General features: G+C 32.8%; 1 protein-coding gene across 3 annotated transcripts in view; it reads right to left on the reverse strand.

The window, feature by feature from the left end:
* The window catches only part of LOC137919152 (supervillin-like), a 210,394-nt gene that overhangs the window by 158,298 nt on the left and 27,100 nt on the right, over positions 1 to 24,996 (reverse strand). For all 3 annotated transcript variants that reach the window (XM_068762131.1, XM_068762132.1, XM_068762130.1), the window contains exons 2-4: positions 22,792 to 23,097; positions 21,540 to 22,530; positions 8,692 to 8,806 (exon numbers count right to left, since the gene is read on the reverse strand). In XM_068762131.1, the coding sequence (XP_068618232.1) occupies positions 8,692 to 8,806; positions 21,540 to 22,530; positions 22,792 to 22,907 (1,222 nt within the window). In that variant the 5' untranslated portion in view covers positions 22,908 to 23,097. The remainder of the gene's footprint in view (positions 1 to 8,691; positions 8,807 to 21,539; positions 22,531 to 22,791; positions 23,098 to 24,996) is intronic.

Raw genomic sequence — 24,996 nt, forward strand, 5'->3', positions numbered from 1 at the left:
AAAATAGCATCATGATTTCGAATAACATTTTACATGCTCATAAATCCAGCAAATTCCAAAGCGAATTCTAAATTACTCGAAATGCAATTTAAATACAAACTACTAAAGTATTAACGAGCATCACGTTAAACCCGCAAAATGGCCACGGAAAGGGGCACTCGCTTCCTTTGATGTCGGGACGAACCCGAGCGCCGTCTCGTCCCTACACTCGACGACGTGCGAGCAGCCCTTGACACTCGCAAGTTTACGAGAGAAAGTGGATTATGGAGCCGTTTTAAGCTTTCACGCGACCTACCTTCGTTTAGTGAAATCGATACCGCATGACGGGTTATAAGTGATACGGTTTAAGATTGATAACATCTATACTATCGAGTAAGAGGTAAACAGGAAAATTCTTTAATAATGTATTAACGGTTGTTTCTTTTATGCTTTAAAGGCGTGAATGAATGGCCCATTTTCTGTAAATAAATGTATGGCACACTAATCAAAAACCAATGTTTTTTACTAATAACACACAACGTAATAACAGAAGGCGTTCTTTAATATTTGCATTACTATATATTTAAATTTATTATTGATTACTATCTGTCAATGCAGACCTTGAGTCCCGTGTCTGAACGAAGTTATTAGCCTGTCAAATTCAAACAGATTTAAGAATAAGATTAATATAACAGATTTCAGAGTGATTACCTTAAACAGATTCATTGGTATTACAAAGTGTTAAACCTAGTTGCGGAAAAATAGGGTGCACGTTTATACTGCCACATTACAGTACAAACTACAATATTATATATATATACATATATATAAATATGTGTGTGTGTGTGTATATATATATAAAAATTTGTTCTGACCAACTTCGTACTGTCAAAAATTGTGACCAACTTGAAAGCACACTAAAGATAATCCTTAGACAGCTGCTTTTAGTTTTGATTGACGTCAATATTTAAGTTATAGACAAGTATTGGAATTATTTTGCATTTTTATTACATTCATTTTTAACGCAATTTTACTATTTGCTCTTTATAAGAAATTTCTACGTGCTTTAAAGAAAACATAGAAAATATTAGCTGATAATAGGCGATGCGTTCTCAGTTTTTACATTTAGCTATACATTTGACGATTTATTTTTGTTAGCACTTTCCGTGCTACGGCAATTTTCGAAGATTTTTCAATCAGGCCGCGTAGGCCGTATACGACCCGCACTTTAAAAATTAAAAAAAGTCGTTTAAGACGTATGCTTTACGATTTTGTAATACTGTAAAACTATAATTAGCGAGAAAAACGTTACGTACGTGCATACGTGATATAAAGTAATCTATATTCAACCCTACAATTTACTTTTTAAGAATCCTTTGTTTTTCGACGGGAACTGCAAATGGTCAAAAAGTGCAGCGGGGGTCGTATACGCTCCACATGGCATGGAATGTGTTAATAAAGGACGTAGGTAACATTTTGACATTTTAATTTTAATCAAGCTCTTCTTCAGCTTTGAAAAATGTAGAAAAGTTGTAATATATTATAAGTTAATGTATGTGCTACTAGTTCCTCTTTTAAAGTTAAAAGTGATATCTAGGGTGCCTAGAGCCAAAGCTTAGTCGTAACTACAATTCCCAATTAAAACAAGAAATAATCCATCGGGAATTTTTACTCATAACAAAATCTTTTTTGATTTCTATGGGTTTTGTTCGTCCTACGAACACAGAATTAACAAATTATCATTACTTATTATACAAACATAACACATTGTAAAAGCAATGAAAAGAGTGATACTAAATACTTTCAAGGTTAGTAGAGGGATAATGATAGAATACTTAACAAGTCACGAAGTCTTCATAAATATCATTAAAGACAATAATTGACAAAGTTAATGATGTCATTTTTTAATTTCAAATGAATAAATATGAAGATTTATAATAACCTCAGAGATAGCAGTGGTAGCACAGCGATATAGGATTGAAACTTGCGATTGTAGGAGGCGGGTTCGATTTACGGGATATATTCTTATTTAATTTCACACTTTGTACATTAATCACACAGGATTGTCACTGCTCCCAAATAAGTTTTCAGAGGATATATAGCGTCCTCTGCGTATCATAATATCATACTTTGATCGCCTGCCAAGCGTTGTGATCATGATTTATCACTCCATAGATATCTTTGGAGGAGGCCTGTGACTTGTAGAGGGAGTCTATGAACTGAAACGACAACGACGAACGGAGACTTAGTCATGAATTAAATTGTATTATTAAAATTTATATTAAGATATTTATTACACAAAATGCTACGAACTTTGAAATATCATTTTACGAAAGCTCTTTTCTACGCATATTTGTCTAGTCATTGTGATTTTGTCCTGCCATCTAAATTACATCAAATATTCTTTTTCAAAGGCTTCGGAAGATATTAAGTGCTTTTCGGCTTTTACGGTCTAGGAAGGACTGCAAGAGGCTTCTTTGATCGATCCCATGTAATAGTTTAGAGCATCCACTACCTACAATTGTTTCACAATCAGTCTTCGACCTAAGAAATGCCATAACTTTTATTTTTGACATAAATAATCTTATTATAAACTGATTAAACCAGGAGATTTGGAGTCAGATATACACTTATAGAAATTTTAATTTATTTGCTTAAATTTCTATTTCATTAAACGCTGTAATTAAATTTTTTGATCGTGAACACGTCTTAATTAAGTTTACAAAGTACGGCAACAACGCTATGTAAGATTTTTAATTAAAAATAATTTACCTAAAGAAAAAAAAGAAGAGAGTGTAGTTAAACACTGGGTAAAAATCTTATATTAAAAAGATTTCGTTATTAACAAATATTAAGGAAATCATCTATCCATGACATTAAAGGTCAATTTATGTCTTCAAAATTTTGTTAGCTGTATCTGTTTCTCGAGGCTATATTAATTCCCTGATGGCATGTTGATTTATGCAAAAAAACTAAGTAATTAACTACGTAAAGTCTGGATAAAAAATAACTTATTATGGAGTTCAAAAAGGTTCAAATAAACTTTGAAAATAAATCAACGTTTGATGCTAACGATCCTAAGCAAACATCGAAAATAAGCAAAGGCCTTAGTTTAGATTCTGTTGAAGGTAATTACAGTTTTGTATTCGCGTACAAAACTTTATATCGACATTTCATTTGTGAAAAAGAAACGGGTAGTGAATATAATTATAAAAAAAATTAAAAGGAGAGGAGATAAGGCGTAATCGACTAGGCCTAAATTGTCTCTCGACTATAAGCTATTTTTAACTAAGAATTAAAATAGCTCATAACTGTTTGATAATAGTATTAATAGTGGTGGAATCTCCTTAACTTTCCACGTCTAGCGGTGGACTGGCAAGGCGTTTTCTTTATATTTTCTTTATATTGTTAGCCACTTACGATAATTTAAAGTGATCACTTGCGAGCCTAATTTGTTAGGAATAGTAACTAAATTATGCCGCCCTTCAATTCCATTTTACAACTTAACCACTTCGGTACGGCTCTGAAGGTTCCAAAAGCGCCTTATTTTAAAAGAGTCCACAGAGAGCTTTTTGTAATTATTTTCATAATTTCCTTAATACAGTAACACAGCGTTACATTCCCGAGATTTATTATTATTTAAAAATCTTTAACAATATTATAGTTTTTTTACATTTCCTTAATTAATTATTGATTTATACTTATATTACTAAAGAAACTCTATTCCAAATAAATATTGTAGTTTTCTACTAGTAACAGTAGTAAATAATATGATAAAGATTATTTAAAAATTTTATTAATTGTGAGCAATGGTAGTCTAGCGGTCTAGCGGACTGAGACTTGTTATCGCAGGTCGCGAGTTCGATTTCCGAGTAACAATTGCATATAATTATAATCATAATACTATACTACAATCGCCATCCCGGCTCCTAAGCGTGGCGAATATGGTATTCCCCCATAGATATTTCTGGGGGAAGCCTATGTACAATAGTGGACGTCTATAGGCTAAAACGACGACAGCGAAAATTATTTTACAGCCAAGTCTCCAGCTGGATATTAAATAGAAAAGTGTGGGCACTTTCCTCTGCACCTTTTTAAATTTTAACTATATTGTATACTCTTATGTAAGCTATACAATTAACCCTTATAAATTTTATCTACCAATTAATCATAAGTAACTATATTTAAAATCCAATGACCCCGACACGTTAACAAAACATATGTTATTACAAACTGTTTATTATAAATTCAAGTGGTTCCCCCGATAACATTTCAATAAACATGAATCCCAAAGGACAGCTCTTGTAAACAAGAATGTTCTTGGAAGTTTTCTAGACGTACAAAAAACGAGATCGTAATATATTTATCGTACGGCGTTTGGGATGATGTTTATTGAATGTTTATATGGTATTTTTTTTAATTTAGAAAGGAATATGTATGTCTTGATAATATGCTGACATTATTTTGTAAAACTAAATACTTGCTAGCTTCATAATTCTTAAAAAGTTTAATTTATTCAAGTATGTTGCTTTACACAAAACTTGATAACAGTTCGATCAGTTCATCTAATTTTTATTCGTATTTTCGTGAAGGCAGGAGGTAGGATCCGTTGGAGAAAAAAACAGTGTTAATTAATACCTATCCCTAGATGTCACATGTCACATTTAACATGACTAAGGAAAAAAATGTCGTGTTAGGATTATCTTTCGTTATCGTATTATTACAAAAATTTTACGCGAAACATAAAACATATTTATATATTATAAAAGACCTGGTTAGTACATTTGAATTTTTTCTTTTGGACTAAATTTAACTGTACGAAATTAGTCAGGGCCTGTTAGTACTTTTGTAATTTCTAGAATCTTTTAGACGATCAGTAATAAATATTGAATCTTGAAAAATTCATGCACGCGTTGTCCGCTGTGATTAAAAAGCAGACATTAGAAATGAGTCGCCTTCGAGCGTCGCGACACGGTCCATTTGGTACATCTCTCACAATTTCTCTCGCTGCATTAATTTCAATGGACGTTTCATTATTATTAATAATTAAACATAACTAAATTAGATGAGCCTTTAGTTTATATATTCAATACTTAATTGGATACAGACAAAAATATCTTCAGATCTAGAACCGTATTATGTGATCTACTACTTGACGTTATGTATTTGACGAACTTTTCACAACCTACAGAATCAACACTGCAGCAAATTTTCCTTTACTTTTTCGAGTTAAAAACAGTAGATATGAATATTTTCATAAAAGAAACAAAACAAATTTAAATTTTAACGATCGAAAACTCTCCAGCTATAAAGATCTAGACAACAGACTATTTTACCTACAACTGTTAATTTATTTTTAAAGTTTCTGCACTTTACAAAGCACTTTGCCTTAACTTTTCAAAAGTACACTACATACTTTTGCATTCCTGCAAAACTTCGATAATCTAGTTGGTAAAAGAAGAAATCAAATTGTAACAAAAGAAAATTCTCGCGTTTCGTTCGTAAATACACCGAGACAGTTTTAATGTAATTGTAGTCCGGGATAAAAGGAGTTAAATTTCATTAAAATATATGACTATAGTCTTATTTTATATAAAAGCTGATGAAGATGTATATAAAAGCTGTAAAGGGGTGAATGTATAGCGCATTTGTAAGCAACCTTATACACCTACTTCCAATCTCTCTGTATGAAGTGATCACTCTGAAATATGTTAAATTAATTTATCTTTTCTATTACAATGTGTCAAGCCGATAATGAATCCGAGACGTGGTCGCTTACGGTGGGCCTTATAGAAAGATACGATATCACCCAGAGAGCAATGGACATTGATTCGCGGCGAAATCGAATCGCAGAAGAACCAAAGTCACTGATGTATGTTCAGTTCAGAGCACATCGTTCGTTGGGCGATGTTGTTCGAGGGACGATCACGGGCCTGTGGACGCGGCGTAGTTAGACTAGTCCCTAGGTCATGCAGAAATCACTGGTTTAGGGCGGCGTAAGACCAGTCATCGTGGTGATCTTTTGGAAAGGCTTTTGTGTAAGTAATTTTAATATGTATAATTCAATTTTCGAAGATTTTTTTTTAGAATATTATCATAATTACCTTTTTATTTCACATTAATATTTTTATATTTTAATTCACATATATTGTTAGCAAACAGGCTATACATTCACTCATTTTGAACTTTTACATCTACAGCCTGTCACTTTGTATAATAAGAAATTACTGACGGAAATGTTTCGTGACAAAAATAAATGCAGGCAAACAGCCTTGTCCCATATACCGCAAGAGCTTGCGAGCGGCCACCTCGATAATATTTTAGTACACCGCAGCCTCCAGCATACCTGCGCTTAAATAATTCATCTACCTACGCGAACTTTAAGCTCGCTACAGCCCTGATACCTGTCTTCAGAAAATATTTACCTAAGCACTAAAAATGCCATCGGTTTAATAATAAATTGTGCATTAGAGACGGGGAACAATATATACTTATTACTATGCTATAAGGTTGTCGGTAGACGCTGTGTGCAGGCGACTTCCAACCGGTCCATTAGAAATCTATGGGGAACCCCTTTGTCCAACAGAAACGTGCCACAGCTAAAATAAAGGCGATGTTGCTATACTAGTTTTAAGGTCGACAGTTATGGTGGGTGGGTGGTTATTAATGGTGCTACCGTATTCTGCCGGCTGAATACCACCGCAACCTCTATGATAAGCCTTAATCTCCTAACTTTATTGTATAAAAATATTATTACCGGAGCAAAATCTTACATAATTCACACTTTGTGTATTAATTATATGGGATTGCCACTGCTCTCAAACAAGTTTCTAGAGGATGAGCAGCAGCGTCCTCTGTATACAATAACACCACACTGCGATCGCTAACCTATCTGCCATCATGGCGATTACAGTATGTCCCCCGTCATATATCTTTGGGGGAGATTAGTCTTGAGAGCCTTGCAATAGACTTCTACGGGACGTCTGAAACGACGATAACAAGTAACAGATGTATGTCAATTACTTTGCAAATAATTTTTTTTGGATTAAAATAGAATGATATAATTAAGAAAAGTCGCTAGTACTTAAATACTTCTACTATTAATTACAAATAGAACATAATTTATTTACATAAATATTCTATCGATGTACAAACTACGTACAGGTCTGAGACAAAACAGAATTGTGTATAGATAAAAACACCATAAAAGAGAGAGCGACAATTTTCTCATGGACACTGTTTTATAGCCTAATGAAATGAAAAGTATCACTTATACGCATATTTCAGAAGCATATTATAATAATGATATTCTATTTAATCTTTATTGAATGATGAACACTTCAAATACATTAACTTTGTTATTTGTATTATATCACTTCGTAAGATTTATTAGTTAAATTAAAATTATGAGCTCGGACTTCAGTTACACAGAAACGCTCACACACACGCTTACGCACCCTTATCAGTTCTTTTTTTGTTTTCTATTTTATTTGTGTTCTCATTATTGGTGTAATTTACCATGATTCTTGTAACAAAGGCCTACACCTAAAACAAAAGTCATTTTTTTAATAACACTATGTGAAGTAGTATATTACATAAACAAATTAATTGAATACATAATCTATAAAATCTCTGAATTTAGAGTATTGAAAAAAATGTTTTTGATAGATGTTTTTTTTTATGGCCCCCGCTATTGGGGGCCTCTCGTACCCCTATCTTGTGTGGGATAGGGACTTTATGGACAAATTTATTTATTCGCAAGATAAAATATTTTACAATCTATGCAGACTTATTTAATTTTTAACGAGTAATAATTTTATTGTGAACACTTAATCGATCGTTTCTGTTTAGAGGGCAAAACGTATTATAAAGTTAAGAAAACAAGCGGAATAAACCCTGTGAGTTTTACTTAGACAAAAATATTATCCCATGACAAAGCCATATTCCGAGAATTTAAGAGATAAGACAGCAGCCTATCCCTAACTCAACTATGGTTGGCATTGTTCCTTTATAACGACTTATCGAAATCGATGGTCATATAATAGGAAGCAGCAAAGCTAAGATTTTCTATAGAGATTATATAATAATTTTACGAGCTTTAATATTCCGAATTGTATTTATTTTTTTATGAAACAAAAAAATTAACAGCTATAAAGTTACTATTAAATTTTGAAGGTTTCATAAAAGACATAGTAGATATTAATTTTAATGTAATTATGGAACGTACTAATTTCTCCAACATTTCAATTCATTCAACATCAATTATTATGCCTTACTTTATTAAATATATTAAAATAAATGAGCATTGTTTAATTTATTTATTAATTTAAGCTCATTATACATTCGACACGTCACGGTCGAATCCCGCTTCGGAGACAACGTCGATAACCGATAAGTCTATTTTCATGCTATGTTCGAATTTATAATTTTATTAAAATGAAAGGAATTTCATACAAAAATTATTTTTAAACTAGAATCAGATTGTTTGTACTTATGATATAATAATAATATACTTTCCTTGTCTGAACCAACGTTATATGACATTCGCCATCTAAATATATTGCCTTTAAGTTGTTATGGATCATAATGAAATGGATTATGTACCATCATAATACTTTCTACACGAAATTTCTGTCTCTGGATATTGTATTAAAAATTACAGGAACAACAAACTTATTCACATAATAAACAATGGTCAAATAAAAAACTTACCATCCCCATCAATGGTTGCAGAAGCTGGACCCCCAATGCGCTTCGCCGTGCTCGGGGTGCGTGGACTCGGCTGCGCACGGCGACATGGAGGCGTGCATTCTGGACCCTTCGTGCGCTAAAAACAACAACAAGTTTTGTAAATAAAATCTGAAACTATTTTTAACCTATTTTTATTAAGTTTTGGAGTGGGGGGAAAAGTGAGGAAGTACTTGTATGGTCTTGATTAACATATGATAAGCTGAGAGCATCATTGCTCAAAAAATAGGAAGGAACCAACTGCATTGCTGGAGGTTTCTTCCGCTACTTATCCCAGCGCTAACGCTCTTCTAAGTCATATTACAGTAGTATTATTATCCTATCAATAGCATCCGATCAAATCGCGCTCCCTCCCTTAAGCCGGAATAGTAAATTGTTATTATAGACGAAGACAGCCCATTGTTAGGTCCCTTCGAGGTGGTTCTTGAGCCTAGTCACGACATTAAGTGTCCACCTATGCGATCTAAGAGCTCTGTGGTCCCCAAATCCAAAACTGCAGTACACATGTGTTCTGTAGTATGGATGGAAAAAGCTTAACAGAGGTTTCAAGATAAGCACCTCTGTCTTTGCGCCGTGCCCCCTGGATCACACGGAATCTGCAAATGCCACGTGAGCACTGTCACTGCTGCCCAAGTAACATTTGCAAATTGAAAAAAATCGAAACGAAAACTCCGATGTTAGAATTAGAGGCAGTAATAATGTTTTACAAGGATTATATTTCAAATACGCTTATGTGTTATGGGTATCATAGTTTATTTCAAAAGACGGATAAGATAACGAGCACAAGCTCTCCGTCTCAATGACCATAAACATCTTCATCGATCGTCTAGCGAGAGCAGCAGATAAGTTATTACCCTGGAGTGTTAGAAAATAACGCTCAGCAACTTTATACACTCTCGTAATAGCTTTTCCTATATTAAGGGCAATGATAAGCGTATAACAGTAACTTCGGATAAGTCTGAAAAGATAGATAGAGAAGAAGAAGGAAAAGGTAGACAGACTTTTGTATGTTCCTACTTTTTATCTAATGAATCATCGTCAAAATATTATCGCGAATGAGTCTTAAAGTTATGTTACATCCACATAGCTCGGATTTCTAATCATACAGATATGAGGAAGCGCTTTTGCCTCAACAGTAGATACCTTATATGGCTAACTATGTTTCATAGTATAGTCTAGATGAAATTGTTAATAAATCGTCATCGTCATTTGAGAAGTAGGACCGTTCACCATATCTACCATGTCCACCTATATCCAGATAGGCATCACTATAAATGTCCAATGGGATCGATTGGAAGCAGTGTGCATCCAACGTTTTCTGATAACTCTCACACCTTGTGGGTGGTCGTCTTACAATTTGCTTGCCGGTTCGTGATCTCCACTTCAAAACATAAAGTGCCCAACGGCGTTCAATTCTTCGCGCTATGTTATCCTTAATTTATTTTGTCTCAGACATTAACGCCACGTTGAAATCTGGTGAAAGCACAAGTAGTGGCAAAACTTCTTACAATTATTTCTTTTGAAAAGAAAAATTAAGCCTCTTGTTACGTAATTTCAAATACTAGGATTACAAACCTTTATTCTTTAAATTTATTTTGCTCAGATTAATCAAAAATGATAGACAAAAATATTTGCCTGATTTTGTAAAATAGCACTTTGACAAACTACGTCAAAACTACTCAAAATTAATACTATATATACCTACATTACCCAATAGTAAAAATACGTGATATTGATTATTCTTATTAATTTTTTGGTTAGTCGCCACGTCCCATTTTTCTGCTTGAGTTTGATTCATGGGAACCACCGAATATTAAATACAAAGACAAAGCTAATGAACAAACATCTAAACCGCATATAATAACCTAACTTTTTATGTTTACAATAATCATGAGATATGACAGATATAGTATTATATACGAGATAGTTATATATGCGAACACAACTTACCACTTTAGCTTTATATTCTTTGAAGTAAATCCTCATATTGCGTTACCAAAGCAGCGACTCATGAATTTTATGAAACATAACATAAAAACAAGAGTACACTTTTTGACGACACTGTTTACCGCGACCTTTAAAGTATGTTCAAGATTAAAACAACGAATCTGTAATTTACATTTAACGGAAAAATTCTGAAATCAATAATAAATTTCAAACTCAACAAAAAGCCACAATTCTATGTTGCTAGAAAACAATAAATACGTCTATTAATATTATATTACATATGCTCGCTTAATATACGCGAAACTTGGTTTTCAAACAAAAATTACAATTCATAACAAATGATTTAGCGGCCTCGTAAATTTAAACAACATTATATGAAATTGCATACCGTACATGTTTCGACTTAAGTTATGTAGATATATGTCGAGAACTTTGTGCTGCACAGAATGTAATAATCCGAAACATTTATTTCTTATCTTTATGCCTTTCATAAACAAAATCGACAATGTTAAGAAATTACATTTCTTTTAACGAAGTTTAACCTTATTAAAATGTAACATTAGTTACAAACTGTCCATTTTGTAAAATTTAAGAAATTCTTAACGGATACCAAAAAAAAAATGTTTTACCAATAATAAAAACGAAAAACAAAGTATAATTTTAAAAAAATGTTTAAATTAATGATGTAGATAAAAGACCAGGTCTAGAAGTGAAACAAACACATAGACGATGAAACAAAAATTAATAACACTGATCAAACATTACAGTTCTCGTCTGAGAGATATTAAAAGGTAATAACAGACCCTGGCAATTTTTTTTTTAAAATAGAGTTCATGTGAGGCAGAAAATTCCTTTAAACTTCTAATTAGAATAGAATCAAGCTACAAAAGAATAATTCGTATATCTTTTAAATTTAGTAGATGCGACAATCAAATTTCATTTTTAGTCTCATTTACAGACAAAGAAATCGAAATATTTAAGACACAGACGAACTAGTAATAAATGAAGAAATGTAAATAAATGCAGTGTTTACTATTTCAATTTTTTTTTATCTTCCCATACCTAAAGAAGAAACGTATATAGACTGCTACGATAATGTCTTAACACTGGGAACTTGGAAAGGACAAATGTTTAACACCACTATTATAATACCGCAAACTATCAGTAAATCTATTGTGAAATTGCATTAAGCTAGCTAGATTCGAATACTCGGTATTAAATAGCATAATGTCCTTCAATGACTAGATAGAATGTCGGTCTAAATGGGCTGGCTTACCCACTTGGTCCATGTCAATGTAAATTGCGAAATTTGTTACCAAACTTACATTTGGCTCTAACGCTCTAAATGAAACATTAAAATTTTGACACTTTCCTTGCAATTGTACAAATTCATTTTATAATATTTGTATAATGTATAATACATTTACTCCAGAGTAGATTTTACTATACATTAAAGAACATTATAAAACTAGTAATTATACTATGACAAAAGAATCGAAAATAAATTATGAACTAAATGATATATATGTTTAATATAAAAATATCTAGATTTTGATATTTTTGCAGAATAAGTTATTGTAAACAAAAATAAACTATTTAATTTTGTTATTTAGTTCATCTGAAGCGTAAAGTCGAACACATACGTAAATTTTTCAGTATATAGTACGTATAAGATAAACTATCAATGGACCGAGCAAATATCAAACTAATCGAACACCTTAAACGGAACCCATTGTTTAATTTTTGTTAACCTTGACCCAGAGATTATTAAACGTATTATAATTATCATTTAAAAGGTATGTATTGTTTTTATAGCATCCAAACGTTTTAATTATTAAAATAGAGTTAGCAATATCATTATTTATTATCTATAGAGTACAAAAGTAATTTCAGACGCTACGGAGCCCCGAAACACTAGTTCATCTTTTTGATAATAAGGCACCTAAAATCAATGTGGCACGCCTAACTTACAGCTGTCCTGCCGCGAAAAGGTAGTGTCTAATTAATTTATAATGTTACCCATAAAGGCTCATTTATATTTGTATCACGAGATAAATGTCAGAAGAGTTTATTTGATAATAACTAGATTTAGATTGAACTTTTCCGTAAAACAATCCATTAGCATAAAGCTACAAGAGCCCACATCAAAATAAGATAAATAGAACATTTCCATCTCCTGATGTTTCTAATAATTAAAAACAATTAGCGTCTACGATAATACGCGGATCATATAAGTATTTAACGTAACATTAAGTCGTTCTTAGAACTTACATATTGTACATTCATGCCCAATAATTGGCGATTAATGTAATCAATACAACACGCAACATAAGTCAGGTAACGTTATACCAAGAAAGCAACGATGTAGAGAAACTTCCTATCCGGGGTAGATTGAATAGCTTAATACCAAGAAGCCCAGCTTTGAGGTGAACGGATTAAAGGCCCTCATGAAATAATCCGTGAATCTTAGTGCGCGATGCATTCCAGAGACAAGATGGTGTGAGAAGAACCGGATAATGAGCTTTGGCAGAGAAGTAAGTAATGGGGTAAATATTAGTCGCATTAGTCAAATAATTCCAAACACGTTACCAGGAATAAAGCGTAAAGAAAACTGAAAATAAAACAGCAAATTCCTTGGTAAGAATGTTATTAATTTATATAAACCCGTCATATTAAAACCGACGCGATCATTTCACCATATAAGGGTACCGCTGAAACGAGGTTACCGCACCATATCGTTTCCGACGACTATGACACTGCTCGCACGCTGTTGCATCCAAATCAATGTCAAAACGCTAGTAAATCAGCGAACCTAATAACTAACACGACGTAATAAGATTTCTTACATACGATAGAATATTCATATAAGTCGTATTGAACATTTAGAGATTCATGGCTTTCATACACGAGCACAACGAATTGGAATTAGTTGTAATGTTGCGTGACACTTGAAAGCTACACATTCCATAATACTTGACACTTTCTCCAGTAATTTGTAGTCTAGATAACACAAGATATAATGCGTTAAATTTATTATTATTGTAACGTAATTTTTATTATGCGAAAACCATTTTCAGAGAGTCTATTAACAGAGATAAAAAAAGCGGCGAAGAAAAATCATCAATTGTAATAGATCGTTGGCAAAAAATACAAATTAGTTGACAAATGGGCGTTTAGCTGGTTGTGTAAACGTCAAATGTACTGCACCAATAAAACAAACCGCGATGCGCGCGAGCAACCGCGTCGAACCGACAACTGAGGCGTGCTGCGGCGCGCGAGCCTCTTTCACTTACATAAAGGCCGGTCTCCATTGCTTTGTAACTTAGAATTTGGAATGTTGGTAGATTAAAAATCGCAAGCTATTAACTGTGAATATTATCCTTTTACGAAAATATTTTCAGACACTGTGTGAATGTCTTCTTACACTTACGCTGAATACTACACAAGAAATAAAATAAAAGTATTTTCAACCGATTATATCGCGGTTCATTTTATGTTTATACGCTAGACGTTTCGTATGTTTAATAACATTCATAGCACGGGTGCCTATCCGTTAAGGTCTTGAAATGGCACGTATAAATTGTTTTAAAGCATATTTTGACAATAAAATTTACTCTGTAAACCAATCAATTAGTAGTAACGTCAACATCTCCAAAAAGTGCAAGATATTTATTGGTATTCACAAGTACAAAATACAAACTATCATGTAATTCAAATTCACTTCAGACGTCACTTTCATCATCATTTCAGTCGTAGAACGTAGCCTGCTGGACATAGCCTCCCCGTAGATTTCTAAAAGGATCTATTCGATGCGGTTTGCTTCCCGTGCCTTTCCATGACCTTAACAAGGTCGTCTGTCCACCTTGTGGGCGGAACGTACAACGGTGGTCTCCACTCCAGAACCTTCGGGCTCCAGCGACGATCTGTTCTGCGCGCTCCGTGCTACTGCCAATTCAAATTGATAATCAACAGAACTATGTAGGTTCCTTTAATCGTCTACAGATTTCCACATTTCTGATAAGATTTCGTAAAGAGAGAAATAGGTTATTACAGTTGACATTAACTTAATGATTCTCTCTTTTTTATTTTAATTAAATTTTGAATAAATTTAAGAGTATTAAACATTTTAATGTAAACGTCATAAACATAATACGTAGATCAATCATAATAACTAAAAAAAAGTACAATGTGCGGTCTTATCGCTCAAGGAAATATGTTACAGACTACCATAGTATGAAAATGGTGGAAGGACAAGTAGCAAAAAAAAGTAGCGGTAGTAGTAAAAAGGGAGGTGGTAAAAATCACTAATTAATAATAAAAAATTTCATAGCAAATCAACATTTAAGATTGATTTATTTCATACATGTCGATTTGAAATCTATTACAGTTACAATGATTCCACGAGAACAATTACCAGAGAGCTACTACTGTCTAGTAAAATTTTCTTCTGTATAATAATACAGAAAATCATATAATATTACTAGCTTAAGTAAAACTAATATTTTATTAACGTCAATATGAATGACAAATGATTTTGAGAATTGGAATAAGTTAAAATAAAGTTTTTTTCGGTATTAGACAGAACTGAATAATTTTAATAATAACTGAAATAACTTATGCAGAATTTTATTTTCTCTAATTATAGTATAATATACTGCAACACATTATAAGATATAACATCAGCGTGCTATATCTTAAAAACCTAAACCAAATATGTAGCGGTTACTTAATATTTGCAACATAAATTTTCTTTACGTATTAACATTGCCTTTAGAAACTAGAATTATAGTAAATAGTGAAAGCTAATTACACCAAAAATTATAAACTTACTTGTCTAAATTTGCACATTTACAATTTCTAAAATATTTCTTAATTAATTTACATAATGTATAATATGTTTTTTTCTTATAAGAAGCTACTTTCTGTATTTCAAAGAGACTGCGGTGACGTGAAGTGGACAAAGATCGTAACCAAATATGAATGCATAGCGAAGTCTCGACGAGGTCGCGTCGTGTCAACAACACGCCTCACCAACTGAGACCGATCGATTCAAAAATCGTGGGCGCTACCAAAATTGGTTATGTTTAGGCCAACCATCTTAAAATGAGCCGTGAAACGGAGGTGGGTAAACGAAATGATCTCAAAGGTACATAAAGCAATTTTCAGCGGTGATGTTTAATTAGTGAGAGGGAGTGGAGAAAGTGATTGCTATCGGCAATGTGGAGGGTAAAAGGGTCAGAGTACGGTCCTCCTCGCTGAATACACACAATTTCAAAAACTTGCAACACCACCATGCACGGCTCTTTAAAACTTTCACCCTCATTCTGCAGGGAACCATGCGGCTCTGTTCTAGGAACGTTACAATATAAAGATTTCTATTAATAAATTGAACGCCGATTTCGCTTAACCTAAACTGGAATGAGCTTCACAGGTTTGGTGTTAATATCGGAAAACGTAGTCGATGGGTGGCCATATGGAGAATAATACATTAATTTACATTTATTAATTTATTTATATTATTATTCACAGCGACCACACATGCACGTTTTGAGACAAGATATAAAGGAGCTCAATTTAATTAATTAATTTTCAATTATATTTATTTATGTAGCAATAGTAATCAAGGCTCTTTTAAACCATCGATTATTTTAACATTATAAGTAGTAAGCTACCACCGGCACGAAATGCGGATCTACTGAGAAGAGCCGGTTATAAACTCAACAGTTCCTTTTTTAAAGAAATTTAACTATTTTTGACGTGTACATTATAGATAAACTAGAAAAAGATTAAGCACCCATGTGATGATATCCATCAACCCATCACCGGGTCCACATGTGCTCTAATATGAAAAGCCACAATAAACTCGCACTGGGAATGGTATTGTAGACAGTTGTCAACTTTTATATAATTGTTTATTCCTAATATATTACTTTCGACCTCTAGGCTAAAAGTAATATATATTTTTTAAATTATAAGATAATTATTGATTTTAAGATACGTATAGACAAAGATATTAAGACAGATATAGATAACGGACGAATGAACATTTGGCCTAATAAGTTATCAATGGAAAGATAGACATCGTGCACGAGCTTTTACAATTGATTTTATGGTCTAATTCCTTAACTATGGTGCGATCGACAGCAACGGGGAACTGTGATTTTAAGATGGCTTAAAGCTGCGGGTTTTGCCTTTCATACTTCAGTTTTAAGAATGCAAACCCAAAACTCTACCTCATCTTTTAGAAGAAACCACCCAGTCCCACCAGAAAGCCAAAATATTTAACCATTGACCATGTCACATCCTATCATAATATGGTTCAGAAGCTTTATCACGAAAGACTCATAAATAAAATAAAGAATGTTATAAGAGCACTGGAGAGGAGGCTGGTAGGTGTCACTCTAAGGGACTAATAGACAAACCAGTGGCTCAAAAATCAGATCAGTCACACATATCAGTCTTAAGCAAGACTGGTAGTATAAAGTACATTGGACCAAATAAAGCCAAGGGGAGAGCCACAAATACGAAAGAATGGTGGTAGGTAGCGGGCAGTAGTAACAGGATACTTACTTCGCAAAATAGGGAATAATTGTTACAGGTGAAGAAGCTAAATCTATAGCCGAAATACAAAAAAAAAAGAATTTGTAACATTTTTATGTGACATTTTCTTTATCATCTATGTTACAATATTTATCTTCCATGATGTACAAGAGTGTTCACTATAAATTAGTTAGTCTACATGTGTATGATCAGATTCATTAATATTTTTTTATTACCTACAGCGACAAACCACGCCGTTAAAATATAGGAATACTTAACAACATAGTCTTAGTTGTAACTATTGCAAACAAGCATTGATTCGTCAGACTTTTATTATACAGAAAATAAACAGTACATACTAAAGAATGTTAATCATATCAAATTCAGTATGGTTGAAAAGGTATTGCAATTCTTCATGGTTTCAGTAAGTTTTCAGCGCGGAAACAAATACCGTATCAAAAATAAATATCTGATGATTTAATGTAATGTTAGTAACAACGTTTTTAAGAAACACATTCTTTGGTTATTTAATTTTAATACAAGATTGTCAATATTATGTATTATGTGGTCCCTCCCGTCACACTAGATTAGTAAATAGATGTGTAAATGATTAACATATAATTTTTAAAGACAGTGTAAATTGATTTTATTTGAATTTGGAAAATTTATAATTCAAAAAACCTATATAACTTTAAACATGTGCAGGCATACACGAAATTGATTTATAAACTGTACAAATACAAATCACTTATAAGTTTCACATTACAGGAATTGAAGTGGGAAATGCCCGAGTTCATCATGTCAGCTGGTGACCGCCCGCTGCAAGGCATAGGGCTCGCCCAAAGATCACTACGATGGTCGCGCTTTCGCTGACCGCATCCAGCAACTTCCTGCGACCTTGACTAAATCGACGGTTTACCCTGAATTATGGGCTTAACCACGCGGCGTATTCCGTCTGGTACTCGCCATTTGAGAGCCTTTCGGCTAAAATAGTTGCGTTATACAAACTAAACAAATACGAGGGACATTGATTCGTGTAATATGACAACGCGTTATAAAAATACCGTGTTATAATACATTGAAATAATTATCAAAAACAAATCCTCAACAAATAACATCATTATAAAATATACAGTAAGTATCGCATTAGCTATGTAAATTATCTCCGTCAAATAACATATATCAACGAAATCAATAACGATAATCTAGAATTAATTAATATTATCTCTTAATTATGATGGGTATGATTGACATTAGTATTATTAGCATATAATCTACTTCCATCAAAATTACAATTAATCACTTATAAATAGAGATAAAACGTCTATAATTAGTTTTTAAATATTTTTACAATAATGACGCTTAGTCAAAAAAATACAACCATAATAATTTAGACATAATTATCTTGTAATAAACCTCTCTTATAACAAATTCATTGACTTATTCTTCAAAAAAATTCCAATCTAGGGAAAATGTTTTAATCATTATACAGTTGCTTACAGGACCTACAGTTGACCATAAATGTACAATTTATTCCCGAGTCCTCGTCAAAACTTCATTTTAAAAATTACTCATATAACCAAGTAAATTGTTACATTTTAATATACAGCGCGATTGGTTAGAACAGTAAAAGCTTTAAATAGATAAATGTTTATTTAATGTTAATCACTCAACCTGTATAAGGTGATCCACTCTGAAATATGTTTCATTAATTTATTTTTTCTATTGGAATGCAAGAGGCCAATAACTTCTGGCAGTACAAAGTCTAAAAAGAATAAAAAAAAATTAAACCATAATAATTTTAATAAGTAGTAATACGAATTTTGGAAATCCGTTTCTTGATCTATTATCACTACGTTATTTATTATTTCTAAAACCATTGATTTTAGGATAGGATACATTAACTGACAGAAAATCAGCTATACATTCCTCCCTTTGAAGCTATTATACCAATATCTGATCCCCCCTTTCATATTAGCGACAACATACGTATACACAGTATGCAATATAGGTGCAAAACCATATCTGCACTCATCACTTTTAAATAAAAGATTGTAAATGTAGTCCAGTAACTTCACAGAGTACAACGCAATTCAACCGAATAATACTTGCTCACTTCTGTTTGGCGGTAGATATAAACGCTGCAGTAGTTTCATACGTCAAAGAGATATAACAAAACATTCTAGATAAATATCTATTACAGCGTGTACAGGATCATTGGTTATAAGTTTAAAAGTAAAAAAGAGGGGGTGAAGGTTAAAGACGTAAAACACAGCTAATGTTACTTATATGTAGTATACCGGTATCCAATTTTGATAATGTATTAATAAAAAGAGTTTTCAAAATTCGGTTTATTACATATTAGTTAATTATTTTTTACCATCTCACCCTGCAGATTGTGGTGCCAAAAGTTATCTACCAATACGTATCGGGTTCACGTGGTCGATTGAAGCCAGAGCTTCTTTTCTAGGGTACAGGTACCCTAACTCTGCAAGGAAGCTTGTGGCCCAGTGTAGAAAGAAAAAACATAACAAGAAATCTTTTAATTACGAAATCTTTGATTTCTATAAAGAAATCGTTTTTTAATAATTATGAGTAAAAGTCGTCATCATTGCAGCCTATATACACCCATTGCAAGGCATAGGCCTCACCCAAAGATATTCATGAAAGGATATACCACGATCGCATCACATGGCAGACGGGTTGGCGATCGCAGTGCACGCAGAGGGCGCTGCTGCCTATCCTTTTAAATTTTAAATTAATAAATTTTAGACATTTTCAACCTTTCAATTTATTAATTATTATCTTTAATGACATTTATTGAGGTTTCGTGACTTATTTTACTAACCTTACCTAACCTACGATCACAAATCTCAGACCTCTATCGCTAGGCTACCACTGCTCGATGTATTACCAATCACACTGTGTAATATACATCTTCTGTTTGCGCGATAGTATGCATGAAGCTATATTACTTTTATTAAGCAGTAATCTGTTTGGAACAGTGCACCGAGACCTTGTAGGAAACAATAACGGCGCTCGAACACAAGCATTGAGACAATCATGATAGTGATCAAAGAATAAAGGTGAAGGTTTAGCGTATACAACACCATATTTGGAACACAGGTGCATGAAAATTTATAAGATTTAATTATCGTTTTTGTTTAAAACGAATGAATATAACAACCGCTTACAATTGATATCTGCTCAATACACAAATTATTGGCCACAAAAAATATTAAGGTGTATTTAGTGTTATATTATAGGGTAAAATACGAAGACAGAAAGAATTATTTTAATTAAATAAAAGTTAAAATACAAAAGAAAATGTATATTTTTTATCTTTACAATGATTTATTAATGTCCATGGCATTAAAAATTAAGGAAAACCACTGATTGTAAAGCTAGCGAAAGAGTGTTTTGTAGCACTTCTTTAGAATAAAAAGATTGGAAATTACATTACCGCGAACTTATTTAAAATTTCACAATTTCGTTGTAAAAAATAGAGAAATGTTGAATATTAGATTTTTAATAACCTATTATTAGTAATTACTAATAAAGCATGTTCCAAATAACAATTTGATATCAGATATTAAATTTGGTATGGGATTAAATGGGATCTTAAAGTTCAAGAGTGGAGACCATAGACCGACAAGCGCAGCGAAGGTCGTGCAGCCGCAAGGTGGACAGACGACCTTCCTAAGATCGCGGGAAGACGATGAGTGCAGACTATTTTCAACTGGTTCTTTCGGAAATCTATAGGAAGGCCTATGTATCCAGCAGTGGAAAAACAATTTTGTGTTAATACTATATAAATTATGAACAGTTAATAAAGAATTACATAAGAAGGATTCAGTTCATATCGAAAGTAGATTATAAGCGATGACGGTATGGAGAGGGTTGTTGAGACTTGTTGCCAGGGTAGATTAGTTGACTCAGGATTCATAGATTTCATAGGTTTGCGATGGTCGAATCAGGTAAGGCTCACGTTAAAATGGCCGTACAATGAGGGTATTTTATGATCACAATTCTCTGACACAAATAGCCTACTGGAAGAAATTTCTGGTTAGAAATAAGTAGTGCCTGTTGTGTCAGTTATATTTGTATTGTTACTTTAATGTTTTTATTGTGTACAATAAACTGTTAAATAAATAAATAAATAGGAAGAATAAAAGATGACTTCATCATAGGTTTTTGTTACTAAAAGTATCGCCTAGATTTTATTTCGCAATCGATAGTAAATATCATGTAGTTTTTAAGAGTAAATCAAGAAGTGTAACAGTTAAAATATATGTTTACGTTTGAAAATTGCAGTATTTACTTACCCGAGAACAATCACCGTTGATTCCGTTTTCAACTAGGATGTCTTCGAACAACAAGTCGGCTTCACACGGAGAACATAAATTACTGAGCAATTCACTGAACTTTTCTACTTTGCGCACACACACCGCCCCCAGCAACCCTCCAACTGCTACTTCTTTCACTTTTGGCACAACGCACCTATTATCTATGTTAACATAATTATCATTTTTATTACTAATCTTCGTTTCTTTAACAGGAATGTAAGAATTTTTATGATTATTTTTAAGCTCTCTTTGTTGATTGGATAAACTGTCATCGTTCACGGTTTTATTGTTAATTTTATGTTCAATATTGTTATCGTTAACATTGTTCCCAACTACTATGTCATGAAATAAATTTTCAAAAGTCTCTTTCTCCATACTATTTGAAACATTCTTATCGTATAGAATGTTATTAAAAATTTCGTCCACATTATCAATCTTTCCTCCGTCTTTTAAATTAACTAAATCACCTTCAGTCAGAGTATTCTCCTTTTCGTCGCCATTGGAAATGTTCTTCTCGTCGTCATGTTTTTCTTTAGAACTAGTGACTATTAAATTACTTTTGTCTTTAGCTAATATATTTTTATTAATGGAATGTTTAAGTTTGGTTCTAATAGCACCATTTTCTTTGTCTACAGCGCTCGACGTGGAACAGCTTTTTAAATTCTCTTTTTCGTTGCTCTGCCTCCTAAGATGTGTACGTGTTTTATCTCTATCAATAATTCTAGAATTTCTATTACTTTTAGTTTTATCATCTTCTATCAAGGAATGCACCGATGAACTTCTATTGTTAGTTTTCTTCGGGGACGTAGATGGGTCGACGTTATTTGCAGCTGCTGCCCTCAGACGAGACGCTCTCGTTGTTCTTATAGGCACTGAAGTTGACGCCGTATTAAGATTTAGTTCTGAAGAAGACTTAAGATGAGTGGGGGAGTCTTCTGATGGCATTCGATTAACTGTTTTTTTAGGCCGCCTGAAATTAAACAAAAAGGTAGCTTAGTCAGAGAATTCATATTTTATAAAAATACAATAGTATGATCAAAGATAAAATAGTATTCGGGATTGTTGAACAAAAAAAAATAATAACCGAAAATGATATCAACAAACTTATGACATTTTTTTAATGATAGTAAAACATAAATATCGAAATCGCCACGATATCGCAAATGTTTGGCTATTTAGATCAATTCTATTTAATCTTTACATAAATTAAAATAATGTAATTGAAACTCACCTATCGGTAACATTAGCCGAAAAGAGCGTCGCTGTTCTAGCCATCAATTGCTTCCGTCTCTCTTCTTTATATTTCTGTATCCTAGCTGTACGCGCATCGTCCGGTGACTGGCTCATTTTGCTATTTCTTCTTTTTAGACGATGTCACGAACGCCAGTAGCTTTCGATTCTTTTACAGACTTTAATGTTTTTCTTAACACTAATATGGAACTTTATCAGCATGGCGACATCAAGCGCGGGGCGGAATAGTTGGCAGTGATGAATACAGGCTAAGGCTGGAGGTAGGCGTTGATTCTGCGGTTATAACCTGAAACGGAATAGAATAATTGATTAAAAATAAATCCATTGAGCGCTCGAGGCGCTATCATCGCATTGAAGAATACATGAGTAATCCGAGCTCAGAAGTCAGGACGGTGACAAAATCGCAAACAATGATGTTTCACTTACAAACACAAGGTGAAGTAAGGACGCGTTATGTGCGGGGCATCGAAAGCCTTTGTTCCATTGTTGAATCTCCCCACAAAGTATGGGAATGTCAAAGCATGGGTTGATTGTTTTACGAGAACTTTGATTAGCGTCATAGGTCAGTTATGTAAATAAAGGGTACATAATAATAAACTTTTACGTAGAGTATAGTGTGTAGTACTCTAATGTTTTGACATACACCTAGTTGGATATCACCTGGTAAGTATAAATATCATCGACTCTTACTTCAATCCAGTGGCGTACCTAGGGGGGGGCGGTGGGTGCGGTCCGCACCGGGCGGCACTTACCTTGGGGCGGCATTTTTTATATTTACTTATAGTTGTAAAAAGCAACTTGTTCATTTCAAATTTATTTTCTTTCTTGAATAATAAATGATTATTATAAGTTTAATATTTGATTTATATAAATTATGATTAACTTTATGATTTCGAATATTATTCCTCGGTGTATATAAATGCATTTTAGTGTAAATTTTGGATTCTAATTCAAGAACAAGATAATAATATTATTTTATTGTAATTATTAAAATTCGTTGAATTCGTAATAGGATCTTTACGACTTTGTTCGGCAATTTTTCCTAACTAAAATTTTTTGATGTCAGTTTATAAATGTCATTTCTTTTAAAAAGTTTATATGATTACTTTGAAATGATATTCAATATTTTTTTAAATCAAAAACCACTATTTTATTGACATATAATAGAAAGGGCGGCAAACTGGAGATCGCCCCGGGCGGCAAAAGTTCTAAGTACGCCACTGCTTCAATCAGTATAAGAATCATGCTAGAAAACATAAATCCTTAGCAAAATATTTCCAAGGCCATTATTGTACACAGGACGATGTACTTTCAAGTTTTTTTGTCAGTATCTGAATGTTTTATTTCTCGTAACCAGTAATAAGCCGTCTATTTACCTAATAATAGACAAGTGATTACGCTACGTATATCGTAAACGTATTGCGGTCACGCTAACACATAGTTCGGTAAATAAATGATACTTCGTTTCGTAACTTCAATAGGAGGTAATCGATTTTATATAATGTAATCCCGCTATTTGGACACAGAATCGAAGTAATAGAGACTATTAAATAATGTATTGAGCCCTTCCACTTAGGACCTTTCGCTTGAGACTCGAGTTCGACTTTCACTTGACACTGCGAGGCTTAATAACGATTTTCATTAACTTACTTACACGATACTTATGTTACACAGTTAAGGTACATCTTAACAAAAGTTAAGTCTATAGTGATACATTAAAATCGTTACTAAAATAAAATAAAAAATAATCGCTCAAAAAATTCATCATCTTTTAACTATAACAAAATTGAGAGCAGAGCAAATTTGAGATATTTTTAACATATATATTCTAATTTAAGTGGGGCCTTGTACCACGCCGTGGTACCTTTCTTTATCTACATGATTTTTTGATTTATATTAATAAGTTAATTCTGTAGTTTCCCAAATAAAAATATTTTAAATTCTAATCATTTTTAGTCCCTACATCAATTTTTAATACCAATGCCTATATACACGCATACGTTATTTTTGTGGCAACGTTTGAGGTTAATTTTACATAAATGAGATCACCATTACCAAAAATATACAAAAGCATACCAGGCTGACTTCATATTAAAATCGACCGTAGCGTCATAAAAAATATTCATAACGATATAAATATTCATGTCGATCTTTACCCATATATATAACATAATCAATTATTAAT

Source organism: Battus philenor, unplaced genomic scaffold, assembly GCF_028537555.1.
Source record: "Battus philenor isolate CCGP_79_NKW_IND1 unplaced genomic scaffold, ilBatPhil1.0.hap1 SCAF_16, whole genome shotgun sequence".
NCBI classification, from domain to species: Eukaryota; Metazoa; Arthropoda; class Insecta; order Lepidoptera; family Papilionidae; genus Battus; species Battus philenor.